A 16,109-nucleotide genomic window follows, 5' to 3' on the forward strand; every position below is an offset into this window, starting at 1 on the left:
CTCCTCTCCTCTCCTCTCCTCTCCTCTCCTCTCCTCTCCTCTCCTCTTTTTCCTTTCCTCTTCTCTCTCTCTCTCTCTCTCTCTCTCTCTCTCTCTCTCTCTCTCTCTCTCTCTCTCTCTTTCTATTTTTTAGTCCAGACTTTATTCCCCTCCTGGTCCACCTTCCAGCTGTTCTACATCCCACACCTCTTCCCTCCCCGACCCCTGTTTTCAAGAGGATGTTCCTACCCCATCAAACCTTCCCATTCCCTGGGGCTCCAAGTCTCGAAGGTTAGGTGCATCTTCTCTGAGTCCAGACCTGGCAATCCTTTGCTGTATATGTGTCAGGGTCCTCATATCAGCTGGTGTATGCTGTCTGGTTGTTGGCTCAGAGTCTGAGAGATCCAAGGGGTCCAGGTTAGTTGAAACTGCTGGTCTTCCTATAAGGTTGCCCTCCTCCTCAGCTTCTTCCAGCTTTTCCCTAATTCAGCCACAGGGGTCACCAGCTTTTGTCCATTGATTGGGTGTAAGTATCTGCATCTGACTCTTTCAGCTGCTTGTTGTGCCTTTTGGAGGACGATCATGATGGACTCCTGTTTGTAAGCACAATGTAGCATCAGTAGTAGGTATTTTCCTAATAACTAATTGATGGGGAAGGACCCAGCTCATTGTGGGTAGTACCATACCTAGGCAGGCTGGTGGTCCTAGGTTCTATAAGAAAACAGACTGAGCAAGCCAGTAAGTAGCCTTCCTCCATGATCTCTTTATCAGCTTCTGCATCCAGGTTCCTGATCTTGCTTGAGTTCCTGTCCTGACTTCCTTCAGTGGTGATCAGTGATATGGAAGTGTAGACCAAGTAAACCCTTTCCTCCACAACTTGCTTTTGGTCATGGTGCTTCATTGCAGCAGTATCAACCAAACTAAAATATAATATCTTTCATCTCTTATAGGATTGTTTAGTGAACTAAAGTGATTCAGCACTGACATGGGTAGGAAGTTTGGTACTTCAATCTCAGGGTGAAGAGTTTAAGTCTAAAGCTGACTATCAGCAAAGGGGCAGCAGTAAAGTAAGTCCAATGAATATAGAAAGGTCTGGTCAGCCAGACCTGTGACATTACATAACAGTTCAAATCAGTGACTTCAAAGTTCCTGGAGAACCTCACTTGTGTTCAGAGCCACCAACCCTGACCATGGTCCAGGTAGTTTTATAACTCTGCCTAGCCCCAAGTCTAGTGTCTGGTGGTCCAGAGCTCATGTATCCTAGCTGTCTGGTGATGGAGAACTTGTTCCTTGTTGGTTGTTTCTCATTATGAGGTTAGGGGTGGCATAGCACTCACTGGATGTTTGAACAGATTAGCAGGTAGATAGATAGTTCCTGACTTTATTGGCATTGTTCTTCTATGTAAAAAGTGTTGAATTGGACCAAATGTTAGACAACTCTGAAAAGCTCTGGCAGCCTGCAAGTTTGTGGAAGGGTCTCTTTTTCCTCAGGGTTAGGGACTCTTTTTGGTCAAGTCCTAGCAAAAATATTTAAACATAAAATTTTAACATTAAATTTAAGGGCCAGGGTAGATATCTCAGTAGGTAAAGCATTTTCTGTGCAAGCATGAAGACCTGAGTTTGGATCTCCAGCCTCCACACAAAAAGCCAGATATAGTCATGAACTCCTGCAATGTCGTTCCCATCTCTAGCTCAGAAGGGTGGAGTCAGGATTCCTTGGAGCTTACAGGCACCACCTTAGTAGAAATGACAACTTCTAGGCTCAGTGCCGACATTGGCCTCATAAAAGTAAGGTGAAAAGCAATTGAGAAAGATATCCCAATGTAACCTTCTGTTCTCCATAGGCATATGTACTTACACACACACACACACACACACACACACACGCACATGCACACGCACTCACATACACACTTTAAATTCAAGCTACAGAGTGTAACTTTAAAAACAGTGACAGGATATGTCTTAGGGTTTCCATTGCTGTGAAGAGACACCATGACCATGGCAACTCTTATAAAGGGGCTGACTTAAAAGTTCAGAGGTTTAGTTCACTGCTATCATGGCTGGAAGCATGGTAGTGTGTTGGCTGGCATTGTGCTGGAGAGGAAGCTGAGATTTCTGCATGTGGATCAGCAGGCAGCAGGAAGAGAGAGACACTGGGCCTGGCTTAAAACATCTTAGACCTCCTAGCCCAATACTCAGTGTCACACTTCTCCAAAGAGGCTGCACCTGCTCCAACCAGGCCATATATCCTAGTGCCACTCCCTATGGGCTTATTGGAGCCATTTTTTATTCAAACCACCACAGGAGACTTTCTTAAGGTTATTTATATCTCTATATTTATATTTTTAAACCTGTGGTATATTTTGGGAAGGCAGTTATAATGCATTGTTTAAGAATACTGTCTTTGGTGCCATCTTGCTTGGATTTAAACCTAACTTCTCTTAACTAACAATTGTTTGATCTTTGTTAAGCCATTTGACCTGTGCATTTATTTCATTATCCATAAAATGGGCATAATAAAATATTTACTAAAACCAGTTTCCAGGGGTTGTTTGTTGATATAAATATGAAAAATACCTGTCACATAGGTGGCTGCTGACAGGTATCAGCTGTCACCACCACCACCACCATCATCATAATTTTCTTGGGGGAACATCTAGTTGCACTGCTAACCCTTTGGAAGAACTAGTTAAGTCCACTGTGCTTTCCTTCAAAATCATGTCTTCTGTTGTCTTCTGCAGCAAGCTGTGTTCCACCATGCCAGAATGGAGGGATGTGTCTCCGGCCTCAGCTCTGTGTGTGTAAGCCAGGGACAAAGGGCAAAGCCTGCGAGATCACAGATGCCCAGGACACCATGTCACCAGTCTTTGGAGGGAAGAATCCTGGGTCCTCGTGGGTCCCTCCTGAGCAAGCAGGAAAGCATACTTCAACCAAGAAGGCAGACACCTTACCCAGGGTCAGTCCAGTGGCCCAGATGACCTTGACCCTCAAGCCGAAGCCTTCAATGGGACTCTCCCAGCAGATACATTCTCAGTGAGTGTTTTCAACTTACTTCTGGTCTAGATGCACATTAGTTACTCTTGAACACACTGCTCTAAGCCACTCTCTGTAACACAGAGATCTCTTGCACAATAATATCCTTCTTCCTTCTCAAGAGTCTCCAGGTCAGACTCATGTATCAAGTGTCTTAAAGATACTTATTTGATGAATGACTTTACCCTAAGTGTAACCATAGTGGGGCTAGGATTATAGGGATCAGCCTGGGAAGAGAAGGATAAACATAGTGGTCTGATTGTGGAGTTGTAAATTTAAGAATTCTTTTTTTGGCTCATCAGTTTGGAGCACTGGCTGCTCTTCCAGAGGACTTATGGGTGTCAATTCCCTGAACCCACATGTTCGCTCACAGCTAACTCCAGTCCCAGGGAATCTGATGCCTTCTTATGGCCTCTGTGGGTACTAGGCATGCACATGTTTCATAGGCATACATGTGTGCAAAATCCCCACCACATAGAAAATAAAATAATTTAAAAAGTACTTTAATTCTTTTTAGGGATGGGGTGATTTAGAATTCTGAAACACAATTAAAAAAGAGAGAGATGTGCATGCAGTTTTTAAGGGTAACGGAAGACATAGGGCTGAAGCTTTGCGCAGGAGAGTGAGGAGGCAATCCTCAGTCTCAGCAGCAGGTCACATGTATCCACTCTGTACACCACACAATGTCTGCCTCTCAGTTGCCATGCAGGCCCATTTTTGGTGAATGAGGTTGCTTTCTATTTATAGGAACTTTGTTTTCCCTCTCTTGCTGTTAGGGAGCACTGAATACGATAGGAACTCAGGGATAAGAAAAATTGTCCCTGACCTCCCGTGACTTTTGTGACAAGCAGCCCGAAGAGTGGTCCTTGTCTGTCTCCTCTTAATGAGCAACTACACATGGATAATAAGATGCTGAAGTTACTACAGCGACCGCTTGTCGCTTGTCATTTGTGTAGGAATGTCAAATACAGGAAGCCCCCAACCTAAAACAAGACTTGACTTGGGTTCATTTGTAAGTCACTTGCTTGGAATTTAGAAAGCATTTCCTCAGTGGGGACATCACTTCCACGTGGTGATTAGTGTTCACTGAGCCCACAGAGGTCACTTGATCTGTTAACAAGCCCACCACCCCCATTCATACTCATTGGAATCAAACACATACTGGTTTTGCAGACCTGGTCTCTTAAAGCCTTTCCTTTCCTTTCTCTTCTCTCCAAAATATGAAACTTTAGTTCTGTCATGGGCTAGGTGGAACCACATTTTATATCTCTAAGTGACATGTAACAGTTCCTCAAAGCTTCCTGTGTGCCAGGAACTAGTTTGGAAATTTCAAACGAGTCACTACGTTATAACTCACAGTGCATCTATAATGTGAGTACTAAATAATAGAAACTAACCCCATTTTTACAGAGGAGGAAAGTCAGCTTTAGAGTGGGTGACTTGTTCACAGTCTTAGAGTTAATCAGTGAGTACTTCTTTTAGGGCTTAAGCGGAGGTCGTCTCATCCCAGCATGAAGGAGAAGACAGTAAGTATTTTCTGCTCTGTAGGACAGATGCTTTCTGTGGTTGGATGTGCCACTGCAGTCCCAGTGCATGGACGACAGGTGAAATTGACTGCATTCCTAAACCCCCTCAGTTATGGAATAGACATTTGAATCACAAGTTACAAAATATCAATCATACTTATTAGTTGTGTGTGTGTGTGTATGATATGTTTATGTGTGCATGTATATGCACCTCTGGAGACCACTGGTCAATATCAGGTGTCTTTCTCTACAACCAACTCCCCAGCTCCCCTCCACCCCCACCCCCACCCCCAAGCCCCATCTCAGAGCAGGCTGGCCTTGAATTCACAGAGATCCACTTGACAGCCTCCCCAGTGCTGGGATTAAAGGCATATACCACTATACTTAGCTATGTATGTATGTATGTATGTATGTATGTATGTATGTATACATGTATGCATGCATGTATATTCTGTCCCTCCCACCCCACCTCCAGCTCTGGGATTATAAGTGTGCTGCCATGTCTGGTTTTGTTGTGGATACTGGGGATTGAACTTGGGTCCCCAGGCTCGCATAGTAAGCACTTTCCTGAATGAGCCATCTCCCATCCCTTTTCTCCACACCTTTTTCTTTGTTTTATTTTCTAAAAAATGTTTACATCTTTAATTATTTTAGAATTCCATATAAGCATATGATAAAATATGATCATACTCATCTCCCCTGGGCCCCTTCCCTCTCAAGATGTCTCCCTCTCAATTTGATCTCTTCCTCCTTCTTCCTCATCCTCCACCCTTTCCTCCCCTTCTTTCTTTTCAAATAAATATACAAAGTCCAATTAGTGCTGCTCATTTGAGAGGTAGAGAGCCATCCGCTGGAGCACAGGTGGCCTACCTGTGGTCTCCCACCCAGAGAATAGTTCTCAACTGCCAGTGGCTCCACAGTAAGGGGTGGGGCCTTGAGATCTCCTCCCCAGCCTATACTGGAAAGTTTGCTGGTTTGTTCTTGTGCAGGCAACCATAGTTGCATGCACCAGCCTCATCACACCGGAAGACATACAGTGGTCCTCCCCATTCTCCGGTTCTTACAATATTTCCACCTGCTCTTCTTCTATGTCCCTTGAGCCTTAGTAGCAAGAGAAGGGATTAAAAAAGATGTCTTGTTTACAGCTGCGCACTCCCGGTCACTTACTCTCAGCTCTCTGTCTAGTTATGAATCTTTGCATTGACTATTGGCCACTGAAAAAAGAAGGTTCCCTGGCCCAGGCTGAGAGCATCCCAGGTCTATAAATGCTTAGAAGGCAACTTCACAGCCATTTCAAACATGTGACAGTCATTCTTAACTTGTAAAAAAAAACCAGGCCATGGTTTGGATGAGCTTGCTCACCTCTTTCTCCTGAGGTCAATAGTGACTATTTTGGTTCTAGAACACAGATGTCACTGTGTCCCTGGGATGATTTACATCATACTCAGACATCTCTCAGCTAGCTTTGCTCTGAACTTAAGAACAAAAAATAATTCCGCCTTGATTTCCGCTTTGGCCATCAGGAGTTAGATTACAGTGTGTTGTGACAACTTTTTTCTAGCCTTATTACTCTATGTAAACTGAGAAGCAAGTTACAAGAAATGTAATTCAACTTGACTATTACCAGCTACCATTTGACTCTGACCTCAGTGATGTGCATGGGTTGTTTGTTTGCAAAAACCATTTGCCAGATAAAGCTAAAGGAGTCAGTTAAAAGCATCCATCTTTAGAATGGACATTGTAATTTGGACAAGGACGTTAGGAAGGAGAAGAGATAGCTTCAGTTCCACCTGGGATTTGGTTTCTGTGAAAGCAGAGTGGTCAGGTAAGCAGCTCTGGATTCTGCAGCTGCTGGATCCCAATCAGAGCTGCCTCTTGATTGGGTATGTACTTGTGAATCGAGATGGTTTGCTTATTTTGGAGCTAAATATGAATGGCCATGACCTGTGAACACAGATTTAAGTCACTCCAAATTTCACTTTCAACCTGGAACCTTTTATTGACTTTTTATATTAACAAAATCAAGAAAGTTATGTATTAAGACATTTTAAAATACAGGTGTGGAAACATCAGGTAGGTGGTTACAGCAAAGTGGGCGAAATCTCTGTTATAGCCTCGGGTGCTACCTGTCAGTGATGTTCTTAGCTACTGGATCAGTCAAGGCCTGTCACATATTCCCAAGGAATGATCTAATCCTTACATACAATATTAGACAGCAGATAGCTATTAAGAAGTCTAAATGGCTCAAGATAATTGCCTGTGGACCCACAACATTCCAACTTCTTATATCATGGAAATTCTAATTAATAACCCTTTGTAAGCACAACTTCTCTCAGAAACTTTCCTTGACATGGGGAAGGGGAAGAGACAGCCTGGGATGCTGTCAACTGTGATATTTGCATCTTAAAACTTTTGTATCTGAGCTGGGTGTGGTAGTACATGCCTTTAATCTTAGCACTCAGGAGGTGGAGGCAGGTGGATCTCTGTGAATTTGAGGCTAGCCTGGTCTACAGAGCAAGTTCCAGGACAGCCAGATCTACATAGTGAGAACCTGTCTGAAACAAAACAAAACCAATAAACAAACAAACAAAAAACAAAGGGAAAACCAGATGAATACAGAATCCTTTTGTATCTTGACCCTTCCTGGGGGTTAACATTTAGAGAAGTGGAGGTTCAGGGAGAGCTTTCTAGAGAAAGCCATTTTGTAATAGTGGCCTGGACTTGGATGGACAGAGCTGGAGAAGGGCTCTTCTAGAGGGCAGTGATGGGAAGCCCACCATGGTCTGCCCGCGATCGTGCCATGTGAAGTGACCTGCAGCTGGACCGGGGACCTCAGGAAGAGCACAGTTGCCTCTCTTAGGTGATGATCAACTTAGGTGATGATGGTTTCTACTTCGGATCGGGTTGAACTCAACTGCCAAGGAGCCCACTTGTAGGCTCCTTTAGCCCACTTCTCCTTACTTCTTCTTTTCAAATCCCATTTCTTTTTGGATGTCTGACAGTCTTTTAAAATCTGTATTTTTGTTTTATGCGTTTGAGTTTTGCCTGTATGGATTTGTGCACCACATGCAGTGTATGCAGAGGACTGTAGAAGGCATTGGATCCCCTAGAGTTATAGACAGCTGCTGTGTGGGCTCTGGGCACAGAACCCAAGTCCTCTGGAAGAGCAGCCAGTGCTCTTAAGCACTGAGCCATCTCTCCAGCTCCTAAGGGGCTGTTTTTAACAGGAGAAATAGGAGATTAAGAATCCTTAAAATGCTCTACTGTAGACATAAAGTTGTGTAAAATGCCGAAAAGAAACCCTTTGTAGCCACTGTCTGTCACATTTATTAAGTCTTGATCATAGGCTCAAGCACTTTTCATTTAGTTCATCTGTATAGGGAGAGTTTATCCTCATGGCCAGGGTGGTACCCGAATGAACACACTCTTTTTGGGAGTTCACAGTCTGCAGAGGACTGATGAACAGTGCTGCAAAATATCCGTTGGCTGTGGTTAGTGCTACAGATTAGGTAGAATTGCAGATAGTGTCCCGGGGAAGCTGGGAGGGTTTGAGGTGTGTGGGGGTGGTTATTAGACAAAGCCCCAGGGTGATGGTTAAACAAAGGCCTGTGGGAGGAGAGGGCAGGAGCCTTGTAAATATTAACAAAAGGGGTTGGGCAGAGGCTTTGAGGCTGGAGTGCGCCTGGTGAGGTTGAAGAACAGCTTCATTTGATAAAACTGTTTTGTTCAAATGATATGGACAGGGGGCCCTGTGGGAGCAGGTGCACTATTAGATTAGATTAGGCAGGCAGCTATTGTACAGCTTGGTTTTACCTTTGGTTGAGTTGGTTTTAGGGATTTTGACATTGAATCAGATACCCACCAAGCTCCTTAGAGACTTGAAGGAAGAAGCAGTTGTTTCCAGATATTGGCGTGTTGAGAAGGTGGAATCCTGAAGTGCTCTCTGGAGAAGGGAGTCTGTGAACTTGAGAAGGCATCGAACTTGGGCATGCAAAACTCGAGAGGCAATGGTTCAATAGCCTGGTGCATTAGTTATCTTCTGTAACTCAGCAGCCTGAGTCAACAACCATATCTCGACACACAGTGTTTGTGTCAGGAATTCTGTAGGCCTAAAGCTGGGAGCTCTGGCTAGGTCTCTCCTGATGTGACAGACGAGCGGTGAGTAGGGGTGGCCATCGCCTGAAGGCTTGGCTGATACTGACATGTGTGCTGCCAGGAGGACTCAATGCCAAGGTTGCTGATAGGAAGCCTCCACTCCAACACAAGACCTCCACAGAGTTACCCAGTGCCCTCAAACATGGCTGCTGCTGACTTCCAAGTGACCCCAGACCTGGAGAGGAGAGGGAAAGCCAGAATACCTTTGCAGTCAGTAGTGTTTAATGCGACAAACTTGCTGCTTAGAAGTGGGTAATTAAGTTCACATTTACAAGCAGTAGAAGGGAGCACTGGTGAAAGAAAGGAGCACTGCTGAAACTAGGGAACACTGCTGAAATTAAGGAGCACTGCTGAAAGGGAGGAAGAAGAGGGACTTGGGCATATATTTAAAAGTGACATAGTTGGAGCTAGTTGTCAGCTGGGCAGGGTGTAGAATTGCTTGGGAAACAGGCCTGAGGCATGTCTGTGTGGGTTTTCTTGAGTGCCTAAGAGAGGTGGGAAGAGCCACCCTCTGTGGGTGGTACCGATCTCTGGCTGGGATCCTGATCTGTACAAATGGAGAACGGGACCTGAGAAGCAGCATGCGTTTACTGCTCTCTGGTCCTGATGGTAGATGTGTTGTGAACAGCTACTTCGAGCTCCTGCCTTTTCACTTCTCTGCTGTGATGAATTTACCAAAACAACTCCCTTGTGTTGCTTTGGTTGGAGAATTTTAACACAGCAACAATAAAAGAGGCCACAGTAAGGATATGATTTGATATGAGTAAGAGTAGTAGCAATATAGACATCCAGGCTGGGTGATTATTGAGTGACATTTCAATAAAACAGTGTCTGTCAATTAGAGAAACAAACACATTTAAAAAAAAAAGAAACCCCCAAACAAAAGCAAGGGGAAGAGAAATTATAGTTTATAAAAATAATTAAGCCAGTCACAATAACTGAATTACACTTCTGTCGTGATTCGAACACACTGCAGGATTATAAAGGTGGATTATAGGATGATCAGGAAAATGTTAATGTTGATGTGACATCTAAGAGGATAGCTTTGGATCCAGGGGCTCTGATTGTGGTATTGGAGGGTGCTCAAAGCATTATCTGTGAAGATATATGGTGTCTGAAATCGGAACCACAAAATCCAGTGGGTGGAGGTATGGTAGCTTACAATCAGCTAGCTATGAGGTGATAGTTTTTGACACTGGATGATGTGTTATATGAAGGTTTCTTGCAAAAGTCTCCTTATACTTTGGGAAAAAATTTTTTTATAATAGATCAAATAAAAAAACAAAACCCAAGAAAGTTTCAAGTAGGAAAATGCCACAATTGTCCTTGTTGTCTGGAAGCTGCATGTGCCTGGGCATCTGCAGTTAGAACCAGAGGTGACTGCAATGGGTTTTCTATCAGGTGTGACAGTCATGGCAACCCAGAGGAAAGAAGTGAACCCAGTCACTACTGTTGTATAAACCTGGGTACCTGGCTGAACTTGCAAAGACAGTCAGATGTGGCCCCGATGTGGAACATGGAGGAGTCCTAGTGAGTTTTCAAGATTGCCTTGTCTGGGAAAGTGTTTGGTACTTGGTTTGAAAAGGAGGATCTGTGATGGAGCTTTGGGGTGAAACAGTTGAGATCACACCATGGACCCTACTAGACAAGAGGTAGGGCTTAGACAAGAGGTAGGGGTGGAGGACAAGGCTTATTACTTGGTTTGGAAAAGGCTGTGCAGTGCATTCTGGAAAAGCCACTGCCACGGTTTGGAGCTCCCATCTCCATTTTTCCTGAGGTTTATTGCTGTGGTGTTGCTATTTCTGGTCTCTTGTGCCACATCATAGCCTGTGCATGAGCTAAAGAAATGGCCAGACAATACTTCATTTTCCTGTACATGAGTATCTGTAGTCTCTTCAGATTCCTTCAAGTATGTGTGTGTGTGTGCCTGTGTGTGCATGCCTGTGCGTGTGTGCGTGGAAAACTGGTCACTGCACCCCAGGAATCCTTTGTTTCTGCCTCTCCAGGGCTGGGATTAAAAGAGTGTTACCATACCCAGATTCCTTTTCCTTGTTGTCTTCCTCCTCCTTTTCCCCCTCCCCCTCCCCCTCCCCCCTCCTCCTCCTCCTTTTCCTCCCCCTCCTCCTCCTCCTCCTTCTCCTCCCCGTCCTTCTCCTTATTCTTATTATTTGACGTGGATTCTTCGAGGATCAAATTCAAGTTCTTGTGCTTGCAAGCCTAGCACTTTTTCAGTTGACCTATCCCCCACTCCCAACCCCAACGTTCTTTAAATTTTTATCTACTTCATAATTCTGGACTATAACCGAGGTCACTGTCACATTTGCATCCTATAGATGTTATTCAGATGTAAACTGTCAGGGTGGCCCCAGAACAGCCACTGTTAGATTGTAGGTCCATGCTCTGTCTTTGATTCTTATGTGAACAGGTGGTAATGTGCACGAGCTGTGGCTGTAGTAATAATTCACAGAGAAGCATCAGTCATAATGGTTCAGCTTTTTCCACCTTTGTATTATCTCTCATTATTCACAGATGCACTTGCTATTTTCTAAAGAAGTTCCTTTATAACTCTCAGTGCCACTAAAACTCTCAGTTGCTGGGCTCTTGTAGAATGTCCTCCCCCTTTTTTGTCCTGTTACTCATGATGGGTGATACAGTCGCTGGCCATGGGAGCCTGACCCAGAGCTCAAAGGGACATTGTTTATTTGCTAGGTCCGTTAGTTGTTTGGGGACTGTTGGTACAATGTGCACCACTTTGCCAAGTGCAGAGCTGTTATCTCTGCTGTGTAAGGAGGAAGCCCTTATGGAGGAGACAATGTGCCCAGTCCCCCTCTTTGAGCCTGAGCAGGAAGTCTGGTTTCACTCAGGATATGGATGTCAAATCTTTCTGGAGAACTCACATGCAGCCCAGTCTTTTCATTTTCTGGGGTAATGCTTGGTCATTTTCTTAGCCTCTTGGTATCCTGCAGTAACAAAGGAGGGTGCTTGGCTGGTCTAGAAAAACTAGTTTTTCTCGTTAAAGACACCGATAGTTCTCTTTTCTGTTACCTTCCTCTCCTGGGTGTGAAGAAGGCAAAAGAATCGAATTTGAACATGTTCTTTTAAAAAACAGGACTGGCTTGAAATGTGTTCTATATTTACCAAGTGAGTTTATAGCACGCCAGATAGTTTCTAAATATAGAGGAGGTCTTTTAAAAGTCCACGCAGAGGGGACGCCTTCTACTTTTAAAGTTCTTGAGAAATGAGTACTTGACATTTATCTCTTGGTTTGGATGAGTGAAATGCTGAGTGAAGTCCCTGCCACGAAGGAGGAGGGGGATGTGGAGCTTCAGAGCTGTCAGGTTCCTGCCTTGCTGGTAACAATTCCTGCCCTTGGGAATCTTCAAAATAGACTTTCACTTTGCCACCAGTGGCAATGGATACCTTCAAGTTCCCTGCCCTCAACAATGGCAGTGGCAGAGAGTTTACTCTCTTTATTTGAACTTTTCCTTACCTCCCCCCCTTTTTTTGTTCCCTACAACAGAAAGCTCATTGTAAAGCTATACCAAGAGCTGAAGCTTTAGAGAGAGGTTTCTCTTGTTTTGCAGTGTGAATAGTTGCTATTGGCACCTTGATAGAGCTTATTAAAACAGTCAAATGGTTTTCAGTGCATGAATTGCTACCATCACAAAATGATCTCCAAGACTTACAGCGGACCCTGCCATAAGTTGGTCCCTCACAGAGGTGAGGCCTCCCCTGCACTTCTGTTCTGAGCTTCCCTGCATTTACAACATTCCTGGTACTTTTCCTTGCAAATTCTCTTCCCTGCACACAGAGGCACACAGAGGGGCTTCAACAGAGATCTGCGTAACATTTTTCTGAAAAGCTAAACATGGCAGTACACAGCTTCAATCCCAATGCTAAGAGGTAGAGACAGTTGGATCCCTTGGGCTGGTAGGCCAGCCAGTTTAGCTAGTCAGTGAGCTCCAGGGTCAGTGAGAAACACCATGTCAACAAACAAACAAACAAACAAACAAACAAATGGTAGAGAGACCTGAGAGATGGCTCAGCAGTTAAGAGCGCTCAATACTTTTAGAGAGGATCCAGGTTTAGTTCCCAGTACTAACTTGTATGGCTGTTCACAACTGTAACTCCATTTCCAGGCGTTCCTATGCCCTCTTTTGGCCTCTGTGAGTACTGCATCTGAGTGGCTCCCAGCTATACATGCAGGCAAAACACATATATACATTATAAAAGACAAAATAAAAATTTTTAAAAAGAATAATGTGGATGTGATAGACAAAGACCTCCGGTCTAAGCATGTGTATATGCAAAATTGAGACAAGCCTTTAATGTTTTTCTCTTTTTGCCTGGAGGAAGAAAGGTACTGATAAAGTTGAAGCCCTTGCTTGCAATGTTCCATAGGCTTACAGTGTAAGTCGCATCCTCCTGGAATTGGACTGCTTGCATTTGTAAAGTCCCAGACCCTTTGGTGCTGAGTTGGCATTTCCTTACTGGACTTCACCTGCCTGGGAGGCAGATAGATGTAGGCTTTGCTGTCTGCTTGATGATGCTGAAGAAGCGGACCGTGGCACTCATTTCAAGGTACCGTTGGAGGAAGAACTAAAACGTTGAACCAGTGATTGGTTTTATCACCATATATGACCTTCTGGCTCTCGAGCTTGAAGTCGCATGGGACTGATAAGCAGAAATGAAAATGTACTGATGTGCCATCCATGTTAAAGGGCAGGACATTTCAGCACAGCCCACTGTTCCAGGCTTCGATCTTCCTCTTTCCCAAAGGGACTTCACATACACAGAGCTAGCTATGTCTGTGTGCCCATCTTTAAATGGTCTGCAAGTAACTGAGTGTTTCCCACTCAGTGTTGTGTCCGGGATCTATCTGAATAGTTGCGTGGCTGTAGTTGGTTCATTTATGTTGCAGATGACTGTTTCACCATGTTCGTATACCATGTTTTTTATTTATCATAGTCTTGGTGGGTGTTTTGAGTTTTTTCCCAGTTTTTTGCTCTTTTTTTTAGAAATACTTAGTTATATTGAAGAACGTACTGACAAAAATTGTGTATATAGTGTTCACTGTGATGCTTTGATGTGCTCACATTATAAAATGATTACTGCAAACAGATGAATTTACAGATCCATCTCAGAAGTTCCCATTTTCTGTCTGTGATAAGAATATTTAAGATCTACCTTTTTAGTACACTTCCAGTATCTGATATGGTATTTACTGTTGTCACCTAGCTGTTAGAAAGCCACACTCTTTCTATTTTGTTTTTTGTTTTTTTTAAATTTTAATTTATTATTTATTTTGTTATTATTTTTACTTATTCATTTTACATCCTGGTTACTGCCCCACTTCCAGTCACCTCTCCCACAATTCTTCCCCCATCTACCCCCTTTTTTCTCTGACTGGGTGGAGACCCTCCCTGGGTATCCCCCCAATTCTGGCACATCAAGTCTCTGTGAGGCTAGGCACGTCTACTCCCACTGAGGCCAGACAAAGCAGCCTAGTACCTTTCTATTTTGAATAGCTGAAATTTTATGTCTTTTGGCCATTGTTAAGCTTTTATAAGAACTATTACTTAGGTATAAACACACAAGGACAGCAGAAAGTGGACTTTTGATTTCTACAGGGATATAGAAATGTAGGAGTTGGGGGAGGGAGGACTTCAGACTCCATGAAACTAATCTAAAACTTGATTATATTGTTAGTTGTTTTTTCCAAGGTATTTTGTTTGAGAAAAACAGGTCAGTGGGGGAAATGCTGAGGTAAATTTTTTCTTTTTTTCTCTTCTGGTGTGTTGAGTATGTGAGTGTGGTATTTATCAATGTGTGTATACACCAGTGTGCTTGTCTGTGGAGGCCAGAGAGGGGTGCTGGGTGTCTTGCTTTCCCACTCTCTGTCTTACTCCTCTTCATCTTCTAGATGCTTCTGCATTCTTCATCTTTCCAGTTCCCTGAGGAACTGGGATAAAAGAACTCTTGAGGTAGACTTTGTAGGAAGAACAGACCATAAAGTGGAGATGGGGGAGAAGGCCCCATGGTCTTTGAGACCTCTGCACACTGCTAGGCCCCATGAGAAAAGAATGGGCTCAAGTAGTTTGATAAAGAACCAACAATTGCTTTGGCTTAAATTCTGGTCAATTATGTCCAAAGATTTATTTTAGAAACTCAAAAGTTTTCAGCTAAAAAGGGCAAGTGCTAGTTTGGGTACCGTCTGCTCCCCAGTTTAATTGCTCCATATCAGCGCCGTGGTGTGATGGTGTGTGGTGGTAAGAGCCGGTGTTTAGTGGATGTCTGTTCTGTGCCAAGCATTGTTCTCATTGCTTTGAGGGATGACATTTTTAATCTTTTCAAAAGAATGTGAAATAGATGCTGTTCATCTCAATCTGTTTTACACTTCTACAGCAAAATATCTAAAGCTGAATAATTCATAAGGAAAAGTGGTTTGTTTGTTTATAACTCTGGAGGATGACAGCTCAAGATTGGGTTGCCATGTAGGTATGGAAAGAAGAGGAGCGAAGGAGAGAAAGGAGGAGAGGAAAATGATCATATATATATATCATATATATATATCCTCCCTCCCTCCCTCCCTCCCTCCCTCCCTCCCTCCCTCCCTCCCTCCCTGTCTCTCTCTCTCTCTCTCTCTCTCTCTCTCTCTCTCTCTCTCTCTCTCTCTCTCTCTCTCTCCAAGGTTGATTTTAATAGCCCCCTTTGATAATGAATTAGTTTGTTGAGATCAAATATAGTCCTGATAGAATGAGTCCAGTCTCTTAAGAAAAACATCAGTCCACTCCCAAAGCAGATTCTTCAGGACTCCAAATGCCTCCAGTAGAGCTTCATTGCACCAGGTACTGAGGGTTCAGCACAGGCCAACCCCCTTCAAATTGTAGTACTAATTATTCCCACCTTACCTGACGCAGCAGCTCAGGTGCTGGGTGGTTAAGGAGTTTGTCTGAAGGTATTCACCTATTTTCACATGTGGTCTCCAGACTCAATTTTAGGCACTCTGTGAATGTGGCCTCTGAACCACGGAGCTTTTAAAATTTTCATTTGTGTTAGTTCTCGGTCATTGCTATAATAACTGTCACAAGTCTAGTCTTTTTATCTCATCATTCTGAGTCACACTTTTATCTCCTCATTCTGAGGTCGGAAGGCCAGATGGGTCCCAGTGAGTTCCACAGAGATGTCATTGGCACTTCATTCCTTCTGGTTTTGTAGACGAACAGATATCCTTTTCCTCTTCATCTTCTAGATGCTTCTGCATTCTTCATCTTTTGGCTCCTTCATTCATTTTCAAAGCCAGCAGTGTTGGGCTGAGCCTTTCTTATGTTGGCAACTTTCTTGTCATGGTAGTAGTCATTGTCTCCTCCTCCTCCCTCTCCTCCTCCCTCTCCTCCTCCCTCTCCTCCTCCC

The 16,109-nt window shown here is 43.8% G+C and overlaps 1 protein-coding gene across 2 annotated transcripts in view; it reads left to right on the forward strand.

Annotated features, from left to right (window-relative positions):
- The window catches only part of Ltbp1 (latent transforming growth factor beta binding protein 1), a 379,032-nt gene that overhangs the window by 53,640 nt on the left and 309,283 nt on the right, over positions 1-16,109 (forward strand). For both annotated transcript variants that reach the window (XM_028773421.1, XM_028773422.1), the window contains exon 3: positions 2,724-3,015. In XM_028773421.1, the coding sequence (XP_028629254.1) occupies positions 2,724-3,015 (292 nt within the window). The remainder of the gene's footprint in view (positions 1-2,723; positions 3,016-16,109) is intronic.

The sequence above is a fragment of the Grammomys surdaster genome, unplaced genomic scaffold (genome assembly GCF_004785775.1).
Source record: "Grammomys surdaster isolate TR1022 unplaced genomic scaffold, NIH_TR_1.0 227, whole genome shotgun sequence".
Lineage (NCBI taxonomy): Eukaryota > Metazoa > Chordata > Mammalia > Rodentia > Muridae > Grammomys > Grammomys surdaster.